The 16,030-nt window shown below is 41.8% G+C and overlaps 1 protein-coding gene across 6 annotated transcripts in view; it reads left to right on the plus strand.

Moving 5' to 3' along the window:
- The window catches only part of LOC123764363 (cytosolic 10-formyltetrahydrofolate dehydrogenase), a 55,566-nt gene that overhangs the window by 6,217 nt on the left and 33,319 nt on the right, over positions 1-16,030 (plus strand). For 3 of the 6 annotated variants that reach the window (XM_069315982.1, XM_045752055.2, XM_069315984.1), the window contains exon 1: positions 11,929-12,026. The exons of 1 other annotated variant lie outside the window; for it this stretch is intronic. Coding sequence is in view for 1 of the 5 variants with exons in the window: in XM_045752053.2 (XP_045608009.1) it covers positions 11,982-12,026 (45 nt within the window). In the remaining 4 variants the exon portion in view is untranslated. Of the gene's footprint in view, positions 1-6,751; positions 6,900-11,868; positions 12,027-16,030 lie in introns of those variants that run through there. 2 more of the 6 variants (XM_045752054.2, XM_045752053.2) reach the window with 2 other exon arrangements.

Below are 16,030 nucleotides of genomic sequence, written 5' to 3' on the forward strand. Positions count from 1 at the left end.
TTATTTACTGCTCTCCATATGTCTTTAAGGTTCTTAGTATTACCAATGGCCTGAGCAAAGTCTTGCCAGTATCTGTCCCGCGCCTCCTTCCTCACCTGACTGCATTCCCTAGCCACTTCCAACATTGTATTTTTCTCTTCATCCCTCATTCCATTTTTTAACCATGCTTTATGCGCACCCCGTAGCATTCTCTCCCATCCCTTGACTTGCTGATCATTGGAATATTTAAATTTCTTAGGTCCGTGCGTCTTGCTTCCCCTGCCCCCGTTATTTTCCCTCTGTACTAATTTCTCTATGTTCTCGACCATGTCCTCGTAAAAACTATCAACGCAGAGCGGCGTGTAATGTTGATACCAATCTCCCATATTTTGAATAAAATAATTTTTCATATCTTTCTTAATATTTAGCCTTTTCCTTTGAAAGTGGACTTGTTTTTTCCCCAGTGGTAATTCAACGTTCAAGGCAAAGTGGTCACTAAGTAGTTCCCGAACAACCCGAGCCTCCCCCATAATCCCCTGAGAGTTTAAAACGCAGGCATAGTCAAGCCGTCCTCCCCTGATGTGAGTTGGTTCATTGTTTCCCAAGAGACAGGTATCTGGATGATCTTGTAGAAACTGTAACCACTTGACCCCATTAGCATTAATACTACCCACTGTCCCAAGGCTTGTGTGCCGAGCATTAAGGTCCCCAATGACCAGTGAAGGATTAGTATAAATGCAGTCAGGTAAATAGTTAGCGTCGAAGCAGTTCCTGGATACATACAAATTAACTACAATAAATTCCCCTTCCCTTAATGATAATTTAACACAGACACTCTCTATACCTTGCGTTTTTGATGGCGGTTCTACTAACTCTGCTGGTATGGAGTTCTTAACATAAATCGACGTGCCTCTGATGTTATTTGCAGCGAAGAGGTGAAACCCTTTATAGCCATTTAATTTCAATAATCCTTCATTCCTATCCCCTGTCTCTTGGAGAGCTACAACATCAATATCATTTCCCATCACATAACAATGAACATCTGTAACCCTGTTTCTCAAACCATTAACATTCCATGACAACACTTTCAGTCTAGGGTGATCCATTATTAATCAATTCATTGCCTAAGTCATCCCCAATAAGTTCACTAAATGATAGCCATACCTTGTATAACATCTCCCACCTCCTCCCAAGTTCACCAGTAAAAGCGACATTGCGATTCTCAAGAGATTTTTTCAGCCCTGAGATGTCCATTGTTGGCCCAAATGATTCCTTCATTTTATGTGTAATTATAGGGTTCTTCCTTTCACTACGACTACCATCATTCACACACACTTCACTTTCCTTCATTTCATCACTCAATATTTCATTTTTGTCCTCAACCACTATATCCTGACTATCCTTCACCGTTTTGTGATTTTCCTTGACCTCCTGAACGTTTAATTTAGCCTCGATGGACTCGATTCTCTGCCCCAGATTTTGGAGGAACTCACCAACTTTTTTAAGTTCAGCCCACACTTCCTTGACCATATTATTATGACCCTCTCTCTGAGCCACAGTAGCCACTTCACTCACCGTTACACTGTCACTGCCGGAGTCCTGAGTGGTGGCGTGGCTGCTTGTTGCTGGAGCCTGCCTAAGTAAAGGTGACTCCTTTACCCACGCATTCGTCCGGTTCACTGGCACTGTTTGGGGCAGACTGTTTTGCTGTGCTCCCGGTGTCTGGGTAAGAGCTCTTGCTTGCTCTGTAACATTCACCGGCCGGAGAACAGCCATACTCGGCCTCTTGCTACACACAGCCGAGCTCGCATTGTGAACACCTCCACAGTTGCAGCATCTGGGAACTATTTTCTCACCCAGATTCAGTCTGTTTCTACACACAGTAGAGAGGTGAGACTTTCCGCAGAAACGACATCGTGGATCATTTTGACAGCTCCAGGATTTATGCCCCCATCTGCAGCATTTCAGGCATATTATGGGCTCTTCCACATACTTTGCTACATGCCTGTAGCCAGCCCCGGTGATGAACACTTTTTCGGGTACGTCACCTCTCACTAGAGCCACCACCTGACTCCTAGCTTCACCTTTAATAAGGTGACGCTTGGCCCACACAAATCGTTGGTCGTCGAGTATAAACTCGGGGTCCAGAATCTGAGGGTATTTATAGATAATTACCTTCGTCAGCTTCTCGTTCCCCTCCGGTATTTCCATAAGAATTCCATCATATCCTTGCTGGCTAAGAAACGTCACTGCCTCCCTAGAACCTACCGTTAAGTAAGGTCTGTTTACACCTTCCTTCAGCAGGGGCTCGAACTTGCGGTGTTCTCTTCCGAGTTTGACGGTCCACAGCAGCTTCTGATGATAGGCCAACGTGCATGAGGCAGGGAAGAGAAGCCTCCATCTCCGCTGATCCTCACCTTCCTGACATCGTTCCGTCCGTTTGTCTGCATCAGTCTCGGCGTCGTTCTTCATTCTTTTATCGTTTCCGTTAAGTGTACCATTACTGTCCACACTACGCCTTGCATCCTGTCTTCTGCGTTTCTTCTTATTCCTTGTCAGAACTTCTTGAAACACGCCCTCCTCGTCTGACTGGCTGCTTTCAGAGTCCATGTTAATATCTCCGTGGGAAGCAGCCAGTTCTACTGGTGACTGAGTCTCCATCTCAGTACCCAGCATGGGGGGAGGGGGAGGGGGAAGGTGCGGAGCAGAGGTCTTGACCCGACCGCGTCCCAGGTAAGACTGATTTCAGTAAATAGTAAGTTGCAGTCATCTTCCTTACGGAACAGGAAGTCAATGCGTCTCTCAACCGGTGTATCTGGTATTTAATTTGTAGAGGAAGACATGGCTAAAGGGTGAGAGTGAACTCTGTACAATAGTTTTGCCCTTAAATTTGTTGATACCCTTCCATGCCAGGCTCAAAGTAATGTGGGAATTGAGTCCATGACAAGAATGTCACAGATTGTTTAACTAGAACCTCTCACCTACTCTACCTCGCTGTTCCCATGGAGCATGTCACCTGTACGAGTCCACATATACTCCAGTCCTGGTTAAATTTTGGTTGCGTAGTCTAGGCAACCGCTCAAGTGCCATTAAAATCTTGGATATTATATATAAGCTCATTACAATTTTCTGATGTGTAAAGTTGAAAATAATTATATGATTTTGACACGACAACAAAAGTGTCACGCTGGGCGGAGGAAATACTTAACTTTTCGTTTGAAAATATCACCGTGAAGGGTGTGATGCCTGTGATGTTTACTGAAGGTAATCTGGGAGAGTGACCTGGCGCCGCGTCTGCCACTACAGGTGAAGCACGAACGGCAGGCGACGCTGAAGCCGTGACAGCGGTCAAGAATGCCTCCACAGACATGAGCGTCGACACAAGGTCACCAACAGACTGAGAATCATCATGATCAGTAGTGACACCACTTGTTTACCATTATGATTCAAGGTCGTGAGGTATCCAAATGTTATTTATGCCCGACTTTGTTGTTTCCCAGAATGACGGCGGGCTCCGCTTGGATACAGTCTGGGTGGTTCGTGTGTCAGTAGGAGCATACAGATGGAAAACACTGGGGGCAGCGTTTCAATAATCTTCCGTCCATGGTATTAAAGCTTTTAGGTTCTTTGAGCTGTGATGTGTGTTGATGAAGGATTGATATATTAATATACTGTACTTGGAGGGATGCCCGGTTGTGCCCTGGATAGACACCCCCCCCCCCTATTCCCCCATCTTCGCTACCCCTGTTCCCTCCATCCTCCCTTCCCCCCCCCCCATTATCTCTCACTTTGCTGCCCCTGCCATCTCCCGTCTCCCGCCCTCCATCTCTCTCTACCTTCTTTCCTCTCTCTTCCCCCGTCTGGCCTCTCAACCTGGCTGTAGGGCAACCCGTTCTCGCATCTGCTTATAGTCAATATCTTGCTTATGAATAAGTGCATATGTGACATTAATTTATTGTGAATATTTCAGTTTACCTTGAAAAGCTGAATTGAAAACCACAACCCAACCTAACCTTCTTAGTATGTTACGATATTACAATTAGTACTGAACCTATACCTATATTGATATTACAGTTTTATAAACGTAATAAAACAAAACTATTTAAATAAATTGTAAAGTAACTCAGGTGTACAGAAGTGACACATGGAGTACATCAGATATTGTTCATCCTTCAGTCAACGTGTACACTGGTGTACAGTAACGCGCAGTTTGGAGACAGCAGCCAACTATTGTAATTATAAACAGCTTCACAAATAGCAGCCATGAAATAGTAATTTGAAATTGTCTTAAAAGTTCATTTGTGCGGTAAATATGATTCATCGATATGCTTAGACAGTGCTTAAAAGTATGTATATAATTTATAATAAGGTGAAAACCTTGTTGGGGAAAAAAATATTAACACCAGAATTCACAGATGCAGTTTGAGGTTGTACGCGGTTTCCAAAATTTTAACTAAACCTAAAAAAAAAAAAAGGCATTTGCAGTACACGGAGAGAGAGAGGGAGGGGGGGGAGCAGGCAGACATACAAAAACCTGTGGAATTAACATTTCCTTAAAAAAAAGTCTAGAGTTAAATAATGTCACGATAAACCTCAGTGCATGAGCAACTTTGTATATTATCCAATATTAAAAAAAAATGAAAACTTATATTAGCAAAAATGCGAGGAATTTCCATTACAAATAAAAGAAAGCCATATTGAAACGTGGACATTTCCTATTTCAAAGAACGTATACTAACACCGTCTTAAAAGTATGATCAAACAGCATATCTGTAAGCCTGGAGATTCTTTCCAGGCATCTTCCCACACATGACCTCTCGCTGTGGCTATCTTACTACTGGAGATGCCAAGAGACAGCAGTATAGACTAATACCGTGTCTTTTGTCCGCCGTCCATAGGAAATAGCGTGATAACAGATATCCTCGCACTAAGGAGTATTAGCAGTGATAGAAGTCAATATTTTTGCGTATTTCCTCTAGACAAACGTTTGTAATAGCCGTTTTCTCACTGGAGAGCATTAGAATACTTTACTAATACAAGTAAAGCTGGTACGGAGTTTGGGACTGTGGACAGGATAATTGAACTCCGGCTTAGTAATTATATATCATCCACACAAGCTGAACTGCAGGCCATTCTGGCGTGTTTGGAGGAAGTACGTCATGACGACAAAAATGTTTTTGTATTTGTCGATAGCCGAGGAGCACTGGAGTCCTTAAACAGTCGAAACCCAGTCTTCATGTCTATAGTGGAGGACTGTAAGAGAAGAATAACTGAGATACAGCTGAAAGGTTATAGTGTGAAATTCATGTGGATTCCGTCTCATGTTGGAATAGTGCTCAACGAGGTGGCGGATGACTTGGCCAAACGTGCCACATCAAAACCACAAGTTGACATTGAATGTGAATTCACAATGAGACAAATAAGAAGCAAAATCAGAAATATTCAGGCACAGGCGGGAGTGGAGAGGAGAGAGATAATGTATGAGAGAAGTCAAACCATGCAACACTACATGTATGTGAGTCAAAACACCCATTTCACTTATGGTAAAAGGAGAAATGCTTGGAGTGACTCTGTGTACATGCGGCTCAGGCTTGGGTACAAATATTACTGGGAATATGGGATAGATGTTCATGGTAATGACACGAAGTGTAAACTATGTGGTATGTTAAGGTCTCACACCCTTGCCCATTATATTCTTGATTGTCCGTTGATTAATGTATATAGAAACACTGAGATAAGGACTGTTCCTGAACAAATAGCCTGGATGTGTCACAACGGAAAGGTTGATGATATTCTTGAGAGATATAAGAATTTTGCACCAAGATTGTAATATTTTGTTGAATTATCTGCAGGTGTCTTGCAAATTGTCTATACAGTATACCTAGGTCATAAAAGTATTTGTGTGTACGTCTGATACCATACTACTTGTGAAGGAGGAAATGTATATGTTTACCTCTCAGAATGTTTGGTAATATGTTTATTGTTTGTGATGTGTGTCTATGTATATATTAACACGTTGTACTGAATGGGGTGAGAATAGCTTGAGCTACCTCATCCCTTTGTGTGTATTTTACCTCAATAAACTTATTTCAATTTCAATTCAATTTCAAAGTAAAGCTGGTAAATTCAGATAAATATACACACAGGGTTTTTGTCCCATTTTTCCTACATAATACAAGTGCTTGTAAGAAAATGTATACAAGTAAACATTTAGTGTTTTTTGTCTCGTTTAATAAAGCATTTGTAATAGCCCAATGTTTGTTATATAGGTGGAATATACTCTGAAAACGAGTAAAAAATTAGTTCTGTACCAATTTTCTGTTTAAAAAACAGAAAACAGAAAAACAGGCATTATTACCGAAATACTCTGTAGTTGAAGATATTCCGTGGGTGTTGTCTATCTCGTCTTTCTGACCTTCAATGTTACTGTATTGAGTCACCTGGGACCTTACTAAGGCTAGCCTAGGCCCTTATTGTGGGCAGCCTCGGGCCGCTCCCTTGGGCCTCTTGGGATTCTCCTCGTCCCCGCCTGGGACCCTACTCCTCGCCGACTGGGACCTCACCCAGCACTGCCTGGGACATCATCGCTTACCTGGGACCCTACTCCTCCCCGTCTGGGACCCCACCCCTTCACCGCCTGGGGCCCCCACCCTGCAGTATATATTCTCGCACAACTTTCATTACAAAAACTTTTTTTTACATTCAATAAACTGATGCTTCCCTTCAAAGCTTACATTAAATTGACTGTTTTCTTGGCGTTGGGAAACGTTAGGAGGACGGGCTGGATGGTTATCTTGAGGGAGGCATGGAGGGGGGCGCGGCAGTGTGCGCGGGGCAGAGTGGCAGACGACAGGTAGCCTAGGCTTGACCTACAGTGTGCTGCAGCCGCCGCTACCGACCGCGAACGACGGACGCTACAGGTACGCGGTATTACTTAAGATAGGACTGTAGCCTCTATATAGTTTAGATGGTAAATGGGTTATTTAAAGGCAATTGAGAAAGTATAATTCATTAATTTTTATTGCGGTGGAGTTTCATTTTGGTGGGGGTTGAGTGACGGTTGTCGAGCGTGGTGTGTAGGCTCAAGGGCATGGACTGAGCATGTGGTGTGTAGGCTCAAGGGCATGGACTGAGCATGTGGTGTGTAGGCTCAAGGGCATGGACTGAGCATGTGGTGTGTAGGCTCAAGGGTATGGACTGAGCATGTGGTGTGTAGGCTCAAGGGCATGGACTGAGCATGTGGTGTGTAGGCTCAAGGGCATGGACTGAGCATGTGGTGTGTAGGCTCAAGGGCATGGACTGAGCATGTGGTGTGTAGGCTCAAGGGCATGGACTGAGCATGTGGTGTGTAGGCTCAAGGGCATGGACCCATGCCTCTTTAGTAGGAGAGTTTAATGCCATTGTTAATGCCTATAGAAAGGAGCAGTGAATTGCACATCGCAATTCAAGACTTGAAAAACAACAATAACACTCCCAGAAGTCAAGAGAGCTGTGAAAATAGTATTAATAACAGAAGGGGTCATTGAGTTCATGCACCTGTGTATACATTTTACAGGGGCCTCGTAGCCTGGTGGATAGCGCGCAGGATTCGTAATTCTGTGGCGCGGGTTCGATTCCCGCACGAGGCAGAAACAAATGGGCAAAGTTTCTTTCACCCTGAATGCCCCTGTTACCTAGCAGTAAATAGGTACCTGGGAGTTAGTCAGCTGTCACGGGCTGCTTCCTGGTGTGTGTGTGTGTGTGGTGTGGGGAAAAAAAAGTAGTTAGTAAACAGTTGATTGACAGTTGAGAGGCGGGCCGAAAGAGCAAAGCTCAACCCCCGTAAAAACACAACTAGTAAACACATGCAGGGAGTGGTTGAGCTTCGGCGCTTTGACCCTGCCTCTCGTGTGTCAGTCAACTAACATACAGGGTCCTGAACATGTGTATGAAGTCTCCCTCTACCACCTCACTTAGTGTATTCCAGTTTTTCGCTACTCTGATACTGGAAAGTTTCCCTCCAATGTGTCTGTGGGTCATTGGGTTGTGTTGCGAGGGTGCTGGAGGAGACCGTATTCCTAACATCATCCCAAAATACTTGTACAAATCAGAGGTATCATAGGGCAAAAACGTCGTGACAGTGATATTGAGAATAGAATGATAAAAAGAGTAGGTGAATTTCTTCTCTAGTAGAAGGTAGTTACAGCCGATGTAACTTAATCATTACGAACGAAAAGCAGGAGTTATTAAAATAACTGGAATCTAGTTATTAAAAATAACTAGAATTCGTCTGGCGATTCAGGATGGAAGAATTGAGAGGCGTTGGAGAAGTTTGTGTGCAGGAAATACACCGGGATCACTATCTGAGAAACTGTGCCTACCTATAGGAGGCATTATATAATATTCGTGTAGTATATTATATCCCACATTGTTCGAGTTAGGGTAGAACTATTTGTCAAATATAAATACCATTCTTAAGCTATTGTTAAAGATGGTTAAATGCTAATCTCCTTGTTTGACGAGTTGTTCACTTGAGCCAGTTATGCAAGTCAGCTGTGTCTGGGTATAGCGGGTTTTATTCCTATTGGTACCGTGCATGCTACTATGGCAATATGTTTTCTCACAATGAATGACGACGCCCAATCGATTCTACCTTTCAAGCAAATTAAAAATAAAAAATAAAAATATCGTGCTTTGGCCCCACGTACACACCCTACCCCTCCCCCCAATCCCCCTGAAACCACCTACATCCTCCACTATATGAAAAAAACGCTGATTTCACGTCACTCAAGCAGCCCGCAGGCGCAGCTCCGACTCACATTATCAAAGATACCAATATTTATAACTGTCCACAAGGTTACATTATCTCACCGTGCACACTGGTGCAGGCGCGCCTGTACTCGCGTTCATTATCAGGGATGCTTACAACCAGTAGATGAAACGTTAATAACATGGTAAAATTGTTTGACCTAAATAAAATACCGGATTGGCAGAATGGAACCAGCTTTCTCAGCCAGGTGACCCCCATACTAAGAAACTGTGGCAGTGGATGTGAGACGGGGAAGCGACAGGCCGCCCTCACGTACCGCTCCTAACATTTGTGTATGTTACTCATATGGCTGAATAAAATTACCTTGGATGTTGTATATACACATGGACACTCATTACATCATTGCATTTTTTAGTGAAAAAAATTGAGTTATTTAGCAATAAATCTCAATATACGTACGTGTGCATGAAATGCTAAATCATATTATTAATGACAAAATATCTGACGTTCTTGCACCAAGTCTATGTTTCGCTTCAAGTAGATCAAGAAATACACGTATATATATATACACACATAATGACTTAAATTGATAGGGAAGACCCCTGGCGGCCTGGGGATCATAGAGTTGAAGTGATATATGTGTTTTGGGACCATTCAAGCTTTCCTTATATATATTATATATATATATATATATATATATATATATATATATATATATATGTATATATATATATATATAATTATTATATATATATTATTATATTATATATATATAATATATATATATGATATATATATAAAATAAAGCTCACGAGCAGCAACTACCTCGGAATATTTAATTTTTAAATTATTTTAAGTATTAACAAAATATCAAATATAATATATAATAAGATTTCGTAATTTATAGGAAGGGAAGGGAATTATGGGAATTATCAAGGGAAAGTTGCAAGCCATTACGACTATAGCGCTGGGAAGGAGTAAGGTTAAGGATTTGGGATGGGACGGGGGGAAAGGAAAGGTGCCCAACTACTTGGACGGTCGGGGATTGAACGCCGACGTGCATGAAACAGGTCCAGCCCAAGTGGTTGGAGAAGCTGCTATGATTTTTTCATTATCTATGATTCAAATAATTACAAGGTGTGCAGATGGCTTGTAAAAGTCTTTGTCAAATATCCGACGAGGTCTGGATAAGATGTGTGTCCTCTGTGCCTAATGTGATTGTTTGTGCTACCGCTCACAGGATGAGTATGGGAAATTGAAATTGAAATAAGTTTATTGAGGTAAAATACACACAAAGGGATGAGGTAGCTCAAGCTATTCTCACCCCGTTCAGTACATCGTGTTAATACATACATACACACACATCACAAACAATAAACATATTACCAAACATTCTGAGAGATAAATATATACATTTCCTCCTTTACACAAGTAGTATGGTATCAGACGTACACAAATACTTTTATGGCCTAGGTATAGTGTATAGACAATTTGCAAGAGACATGCAGATAATTCAACAAAAGATTATAGTCTTGGTGCAAAATTCTTGTATCTCTCAAGAATATCATCCACCTTCCCGTTGTGACACCTCCAGGCTATTTGTTCAGGAACAGTCCTTATCTCAGTGTTTCTATATACATTAATCAACGGACAATCAAGAACATAATGGGCAAGGGTGTGAGACCTTAACATACCACATAGTTTACACTTCGTGTCATTATCATGAACACCTATCCCATATTCCCAGTAATATTTATACCCAAGCCTAAGTGCATGTACACAGTCACTCCAAGCATTTCTCCTTTTACCATAAGTGAAATGGGTGTTTTGACTCGCATACATGTAGTGTTGCATGGTTTGACTTCTCTCATACATTATCCCTCTCCTCTCCACTCCTGCCTGTGCCTGAATATTTCTGATTTTGCTTCTTATTTGTCTCATTGTGAATTCACATTCAATGTCAACTTGTGGTTTTGATGTGGCACGTTTGGCCAAGTCATATGAGTATGGGGTGCACAATAAACTACCGCTCACAGGATGAGTATGAGGTGCACAATAAACTACCGCTCACAGGATGAGTATGGGGGTGCACAATAAACTACCACTCACAGGATGAGTATGGGGTACACAAACTACCGCTCACAGGATGAGTATGGGGTGCACAATAAACTACCGCTCACAGGATGAGTATGGAGTGCACAATAAACTACCACTCACAGGATGAGTATGGGACGCACAATAAACTACCACTCAGGATGAGTATGGGGTGCACAATAAACTACCACTCAGGATGAGTAAGGGGTGCACAATAAACTAGCCGCCGCTGACGGGAACCCCCAAACATTGATTAAGTTCGAACAATTACTAGAGGTTGTTGGACTTTTAAGTCCATTACTAACCAATAATTACCACCACGGGTATTAAGGGATATATATATATAGCCTATTACATGAACAGCGTAGCCAGATTTTAGGTGTATACACCCTGAGAATTGACTTTAATTCTGAACTATATCCAGGAGCATATTTCCTGGTCGGGCATCAAGCCTGGTCACCCTAGCTAGCATGATACTTTTTATATATAAAGTATGAGGTATATTTATTGACGAAGGATGGGAGCTATAGTAGCTCTTGAGCTCTGCTTCTTTACTGTTAATCTTATGACGTATTAAACATTTCAGAAACTGTTGGAATTAAAAACAAAATTATAACCTAGGCTCCTTGCTGTTATAGATGAATTGGCTGAACATTTTGTTCTTTGGAATATAAGGTTTCAGGGATTACTAATTTAATAATATTTTAATTCATTTGATTACATCAAAGATAAAAAATGAACCCAGTTGGTACAATATCCAAGAGCAACGTTGAATCACCCGTATCAACGTTGAATTAACGTTGAATCAACGCCTATTCAACGTTGAATCAACGTCTATAACATTGATTCGACGCCGTACTGACGTTACTCTTGGATATGTGCCTTTACCGTGTTAAAGAACAAATACTAGGTAAATAATTAACATAATATCAATTAAAATGGACTTGAAACACTGTTAGTCATAAATACAGTAACATGAAAACATAAATTTCCAAATACAAATACAGTACTCAGTAGAGTACTTGTTGCAAACCTGGCGAGGACTGGCATCCGTACGAGCGAGAGGTGCCAACAACATCAAAACAAAGCGAGATAAACGTCAGTGTGTGGTGAGCCTCAGTGCGGGTGAGAGCACGGCGCCGGTCTCTTTTATATTACGATGTTCGCCTGCTCTCAGCTCTACAGACGGTTTAGCACCTCCCAGGTAATTAAACCCAATGGAGGGGTAATCATCGCAGATTTTATTGTTATGGAGTTGATGTGATAGGTGGATGAAAGCGACAGCTGTGAAGAGTGGTGGTATGAGCAACTGCATGCATGTCTGCCGGGGGAAGCTTGCAAAGGGGAACAAACACTCAAGTATAACTAAATTAGTGTTTACAAATTAGCGTGTTGAATGGAGTATAGTGGATATGGGCGCTGACGTGACAGTAAACATAGAGTTAATATAAATATAAGTTTTTCTTGCACCAATTTGTTTGGGTATGTATGTTTAAATTGTTTATTTTTTTTATTATTAACAATCTCAGGTAGACACAGCAATGTGCTGCTGCCCTATTCTATATGAAAGATTACACAGTGTAGATAAGCTAGCTTTTAAGTTCATCTAATATTTCCACGTCACAGGTTGGTTAGTCATACATGGAATCAGGAGAGAAAATAGCTGCCTCAATACAAAAAAAAATAAATATAATTTGACTAAATAATAACTACGCATGATTTTCAGAAGAGCTAAACACTGCAGTCATGGAAATATTATAATTATTTGTTACCAGTTTCTATAAATTTAAATCATCGTTCTTGTTGTATTGATAAATCTTATTTCTAAATTGTCTAGATGAATATCAAGGAGTGCCATTTCCAAGACCACGTGGTAAAGAAACAGGTGATTGGTTTATAAACCCTGAGTATACAGACTTTAATCTGTATACTCAGGATTAAAGTCTGTATACACACACAACAACACACACACACACACACACGTGTGTGTGTGTGTGTGTGTGTTGTCGCGAGTGGGGAGGAGCCCGTGTAGCCCGGGCTATATGTAACTTATGCTTGGAGCTGGTGTGTCTGGCTGTGCTTCAATCCCGCCTCATCATCGCACCAAATGACCGACGTTCATACGGGTGATATGAATTGCAGAAGCTGTATCAGTTCAAGGACTTCAGTTCCTTATGGTGTTAAAAAGAGTCATGCATGTATATAGTTTGTCGGTATCACTTACCCTGAGGGGCCACTATATCTCTAGTGGCCTTGACGAGGACAGGAAGCCAGCGGCTTGTCATAGGTCCTCAACCCCATTTGTCCTGATAAGTTTATCGAGCTTGAATGTGTAATTCAGCAGTGTTTCCGGCGGGTTCCACTGGTTTATAACCATATGGTTGATTTGGATCAAGATTACTCTCTACCTGGGAGAGGTGAAATACACGTTTTGAACATACAATACTTACCTAATTACAGCCTCACGTGGTAAGTAAGTAATTATCAAAAGAAGGCACCAAACCGGGAAGGCTATGTAGCACCATCAAGTACGCAAAAGCCTCACGTGGTAAATGACATTTACATAACAGATCGCAAGCTAGCAGATGTTCGTCTTCTTTATGGTATACGCGCAGTTTGTGTGAAGAACATGTGCCATGCAGAAGATCTATCTATCTGGGATCTGTTAAGGGTCCCGGGTAGTACAGTCGGGTTCGTTCTCGACGCACAATCTAGAATCCCGGGTGGGATAGAAATGGTTGGGCACATCTTTCACCTAATGCCACTGCTCACCGAGCAGTGAGTAGGTACTCGGGAGTTAGTCAGCTGCTTGTGGGGTTGCATCCTGGGCGGGGGTCAGTAATTCAGCCTTGGAGGAGGGGGGGGGGGCCTCGATAAAACGCCAAACGTGTATGAATACACTCTGGCTTCCTGTCACTCGACACAGTGAATTAATTATTACAAGACAATTTTCGGACGTCATTTAACACCTGGGGATGGAGTTAGATAAGTAACAATGTTCAATTTTATACTGACGCATAGTTCAAATGTTCCTAATTTAATTGTTGGCTCCATATTTCACCAGCGTCTATGTAAATTACACAATAAAGTACTATTTTTAATATCTAAACACGCATTTGATAACTAATTGACTCTTAAGCAAGAGGTCCAGTGGATGAGGTTAACGTTAGTGAAGTTAAGCACTGTCGGGTGTGGCTAGTAACTTAACGGGTGACCGCTTAGACAGCTTGGCCCTTAGGTTAAGGGGACCCCGATAAGATTAACTCTTCCTGTCCCAGACATTGTCATACCAGTATTCCATTACTGTAGTTCTCATTAATGCATAGACATCTCTCGATAATCAATCTCTGCTGCTTTAAACTCAACCTGTCTTTAATAACCTGGTTCTGTCCCATATTGATTACCGAATGCGCTACAGAACTGGCGAGTTAGCTGAAGCATATGCTATTGATTTTCACCTTGGATATGAGGAATGAACAGCTGGCCTGAGAGCAGCAACATACTAATGGCTCCAACAAAATAGAATAAACCTTAGACAAAGATAAATTTAAACATGCTATTCTATCACCATACAGGAAGATCCACATACTGACGGGCCATCCTATATGAACACACTTGTGTACACTGCTAGGCTACAAGTACCTTTGGGCGTTACCACCACCTGCTGATGTAGATCTCATCACACACGCAACCCATGAATCTGAAAATGAAGAATTAGCAACGTTTTGGTCTGTCCTGGATTATTGAGTGTAATTGAAAGAAAAGAGTAATAGAGAAAGTCAATTTAAGGTTAGAGTGTTAAATGATAGGAAAAGACAGTATGATAAGCCAGATATCGTCATTTTGATTACTGTAGGTAGTGCATGCACACGGTTGCAAGTTTTCCACCGCCGCCCACTGGATGGTTGAGGGTGCATGACAACTTTCAGAATTATTTGTAACCACTTAAATTTAAATTGATAAGTTTGTAGATTTTTGTGGTCTGGTTCTTAAAACCATTATGCTATAAAGCACTGTTGATATATACATTAAACTATAGCTTATGACTAACTTAGTTAGCCAAATGTATTTGGGGCTGTAGTGCCCGAGTCCATTATGTGCCTTTGTTCATAAGAAATGAACCAAATAAAAAAATCTTTCTGTGGCTATTATAAAGCGACGAAAATAAGACGAACCTTGCCTTGTCATAGTTTGGCTGGGTGTATGTGTTGGGAGGGTCGAGGAGACTACAAAATTATGCCTTGAATGTAATAAGTTTCCGTGGAATAATTTTATTCAAGTACTAGAGAAGAGTGTGACGAGAAAAAGAACGGTTGTAGTGCAGCCGCTAATAGGGCGGATGGAATGGCTGTCACATTAAACAAAAGTAAAAATAAAGTAGAATGGTTGTTGACGTCTCCATAGTGAAGTAACTGCAGGATAAAGCATAAAAAAAGACAAATTTAAATACTTTATTATGGAAAAAATGACTAACAAATACAATAAAAATAGCTCCTAGACTTGGCAATATTACAATGTGTAAAATAAACAAAATCATCAAACAGACCAGTTAATGTTACGTTAAAGTACAAACAATAAAATGATGCAGGAATACTATATGCCAGGCTGCGTAAATCTGCTACCACCTAGAGTCGTATGTTAGCACATGCAGGCAGTTGAGCACGGAGGAGTATTCTGAACCGTGGTTGATTGATTGATGAAGATTAAGCCACCCAAGAGGTGGCACGGGCATGAATAGCCCGTAAGTGGTGGCCCTTTCGAGCCATTACCAGTATCAAAAGATGATACTGGAGATCTGTGGAGGCGCAACTGCACCCTGCGTGACGGGAGATGTCTCCCGGACCAAGTGGTGACAAAATGGAGTGAACCGTGGTGGTGGCTGGCTTCTATTTATATGGGAGCTGGACCAAGGCAGGTGGCGCTGGTGTCTTCGATAATTGGAGGCCGGCTCTCAAACTACCATTGCCCTTGTTCCTGGTCGGTGGCGTGAGCTCCCAGCCACCAGGTGCAATGGGGTGACGGGCATTGGAGTGTAGGGAAGGAGGGGGGAGTGGACTACTGTCTAGACGAGTAGTAGTTGTTGCTCTTGCTGTAAATTCTTGAATATGCAGACGTGGTGTGTGGTAGAATAGGTGATGATGGAGCAGGCCTAATCTCTTCCTAGAGAGATTACCGTGACATGAGGTTTTCATCCTCTCTTAGGAAATG

This window comes from Procambarus clarkii, chromosome 82 (genome assembly GCF_040958095.1).
Source record: "Procambarus clarkii isolate CNS0578487 chromosome 82, FALCON_Pclarkii_2.0, whole genome shotgun sequence".
In the NCBI taxonomy this organism is placed as follows: Eukaryota; Metazoa; Arthropoda; class Malacostraca; order Decapoda; family Cambaridae; genus Procambarus; species Procambarus clarkii.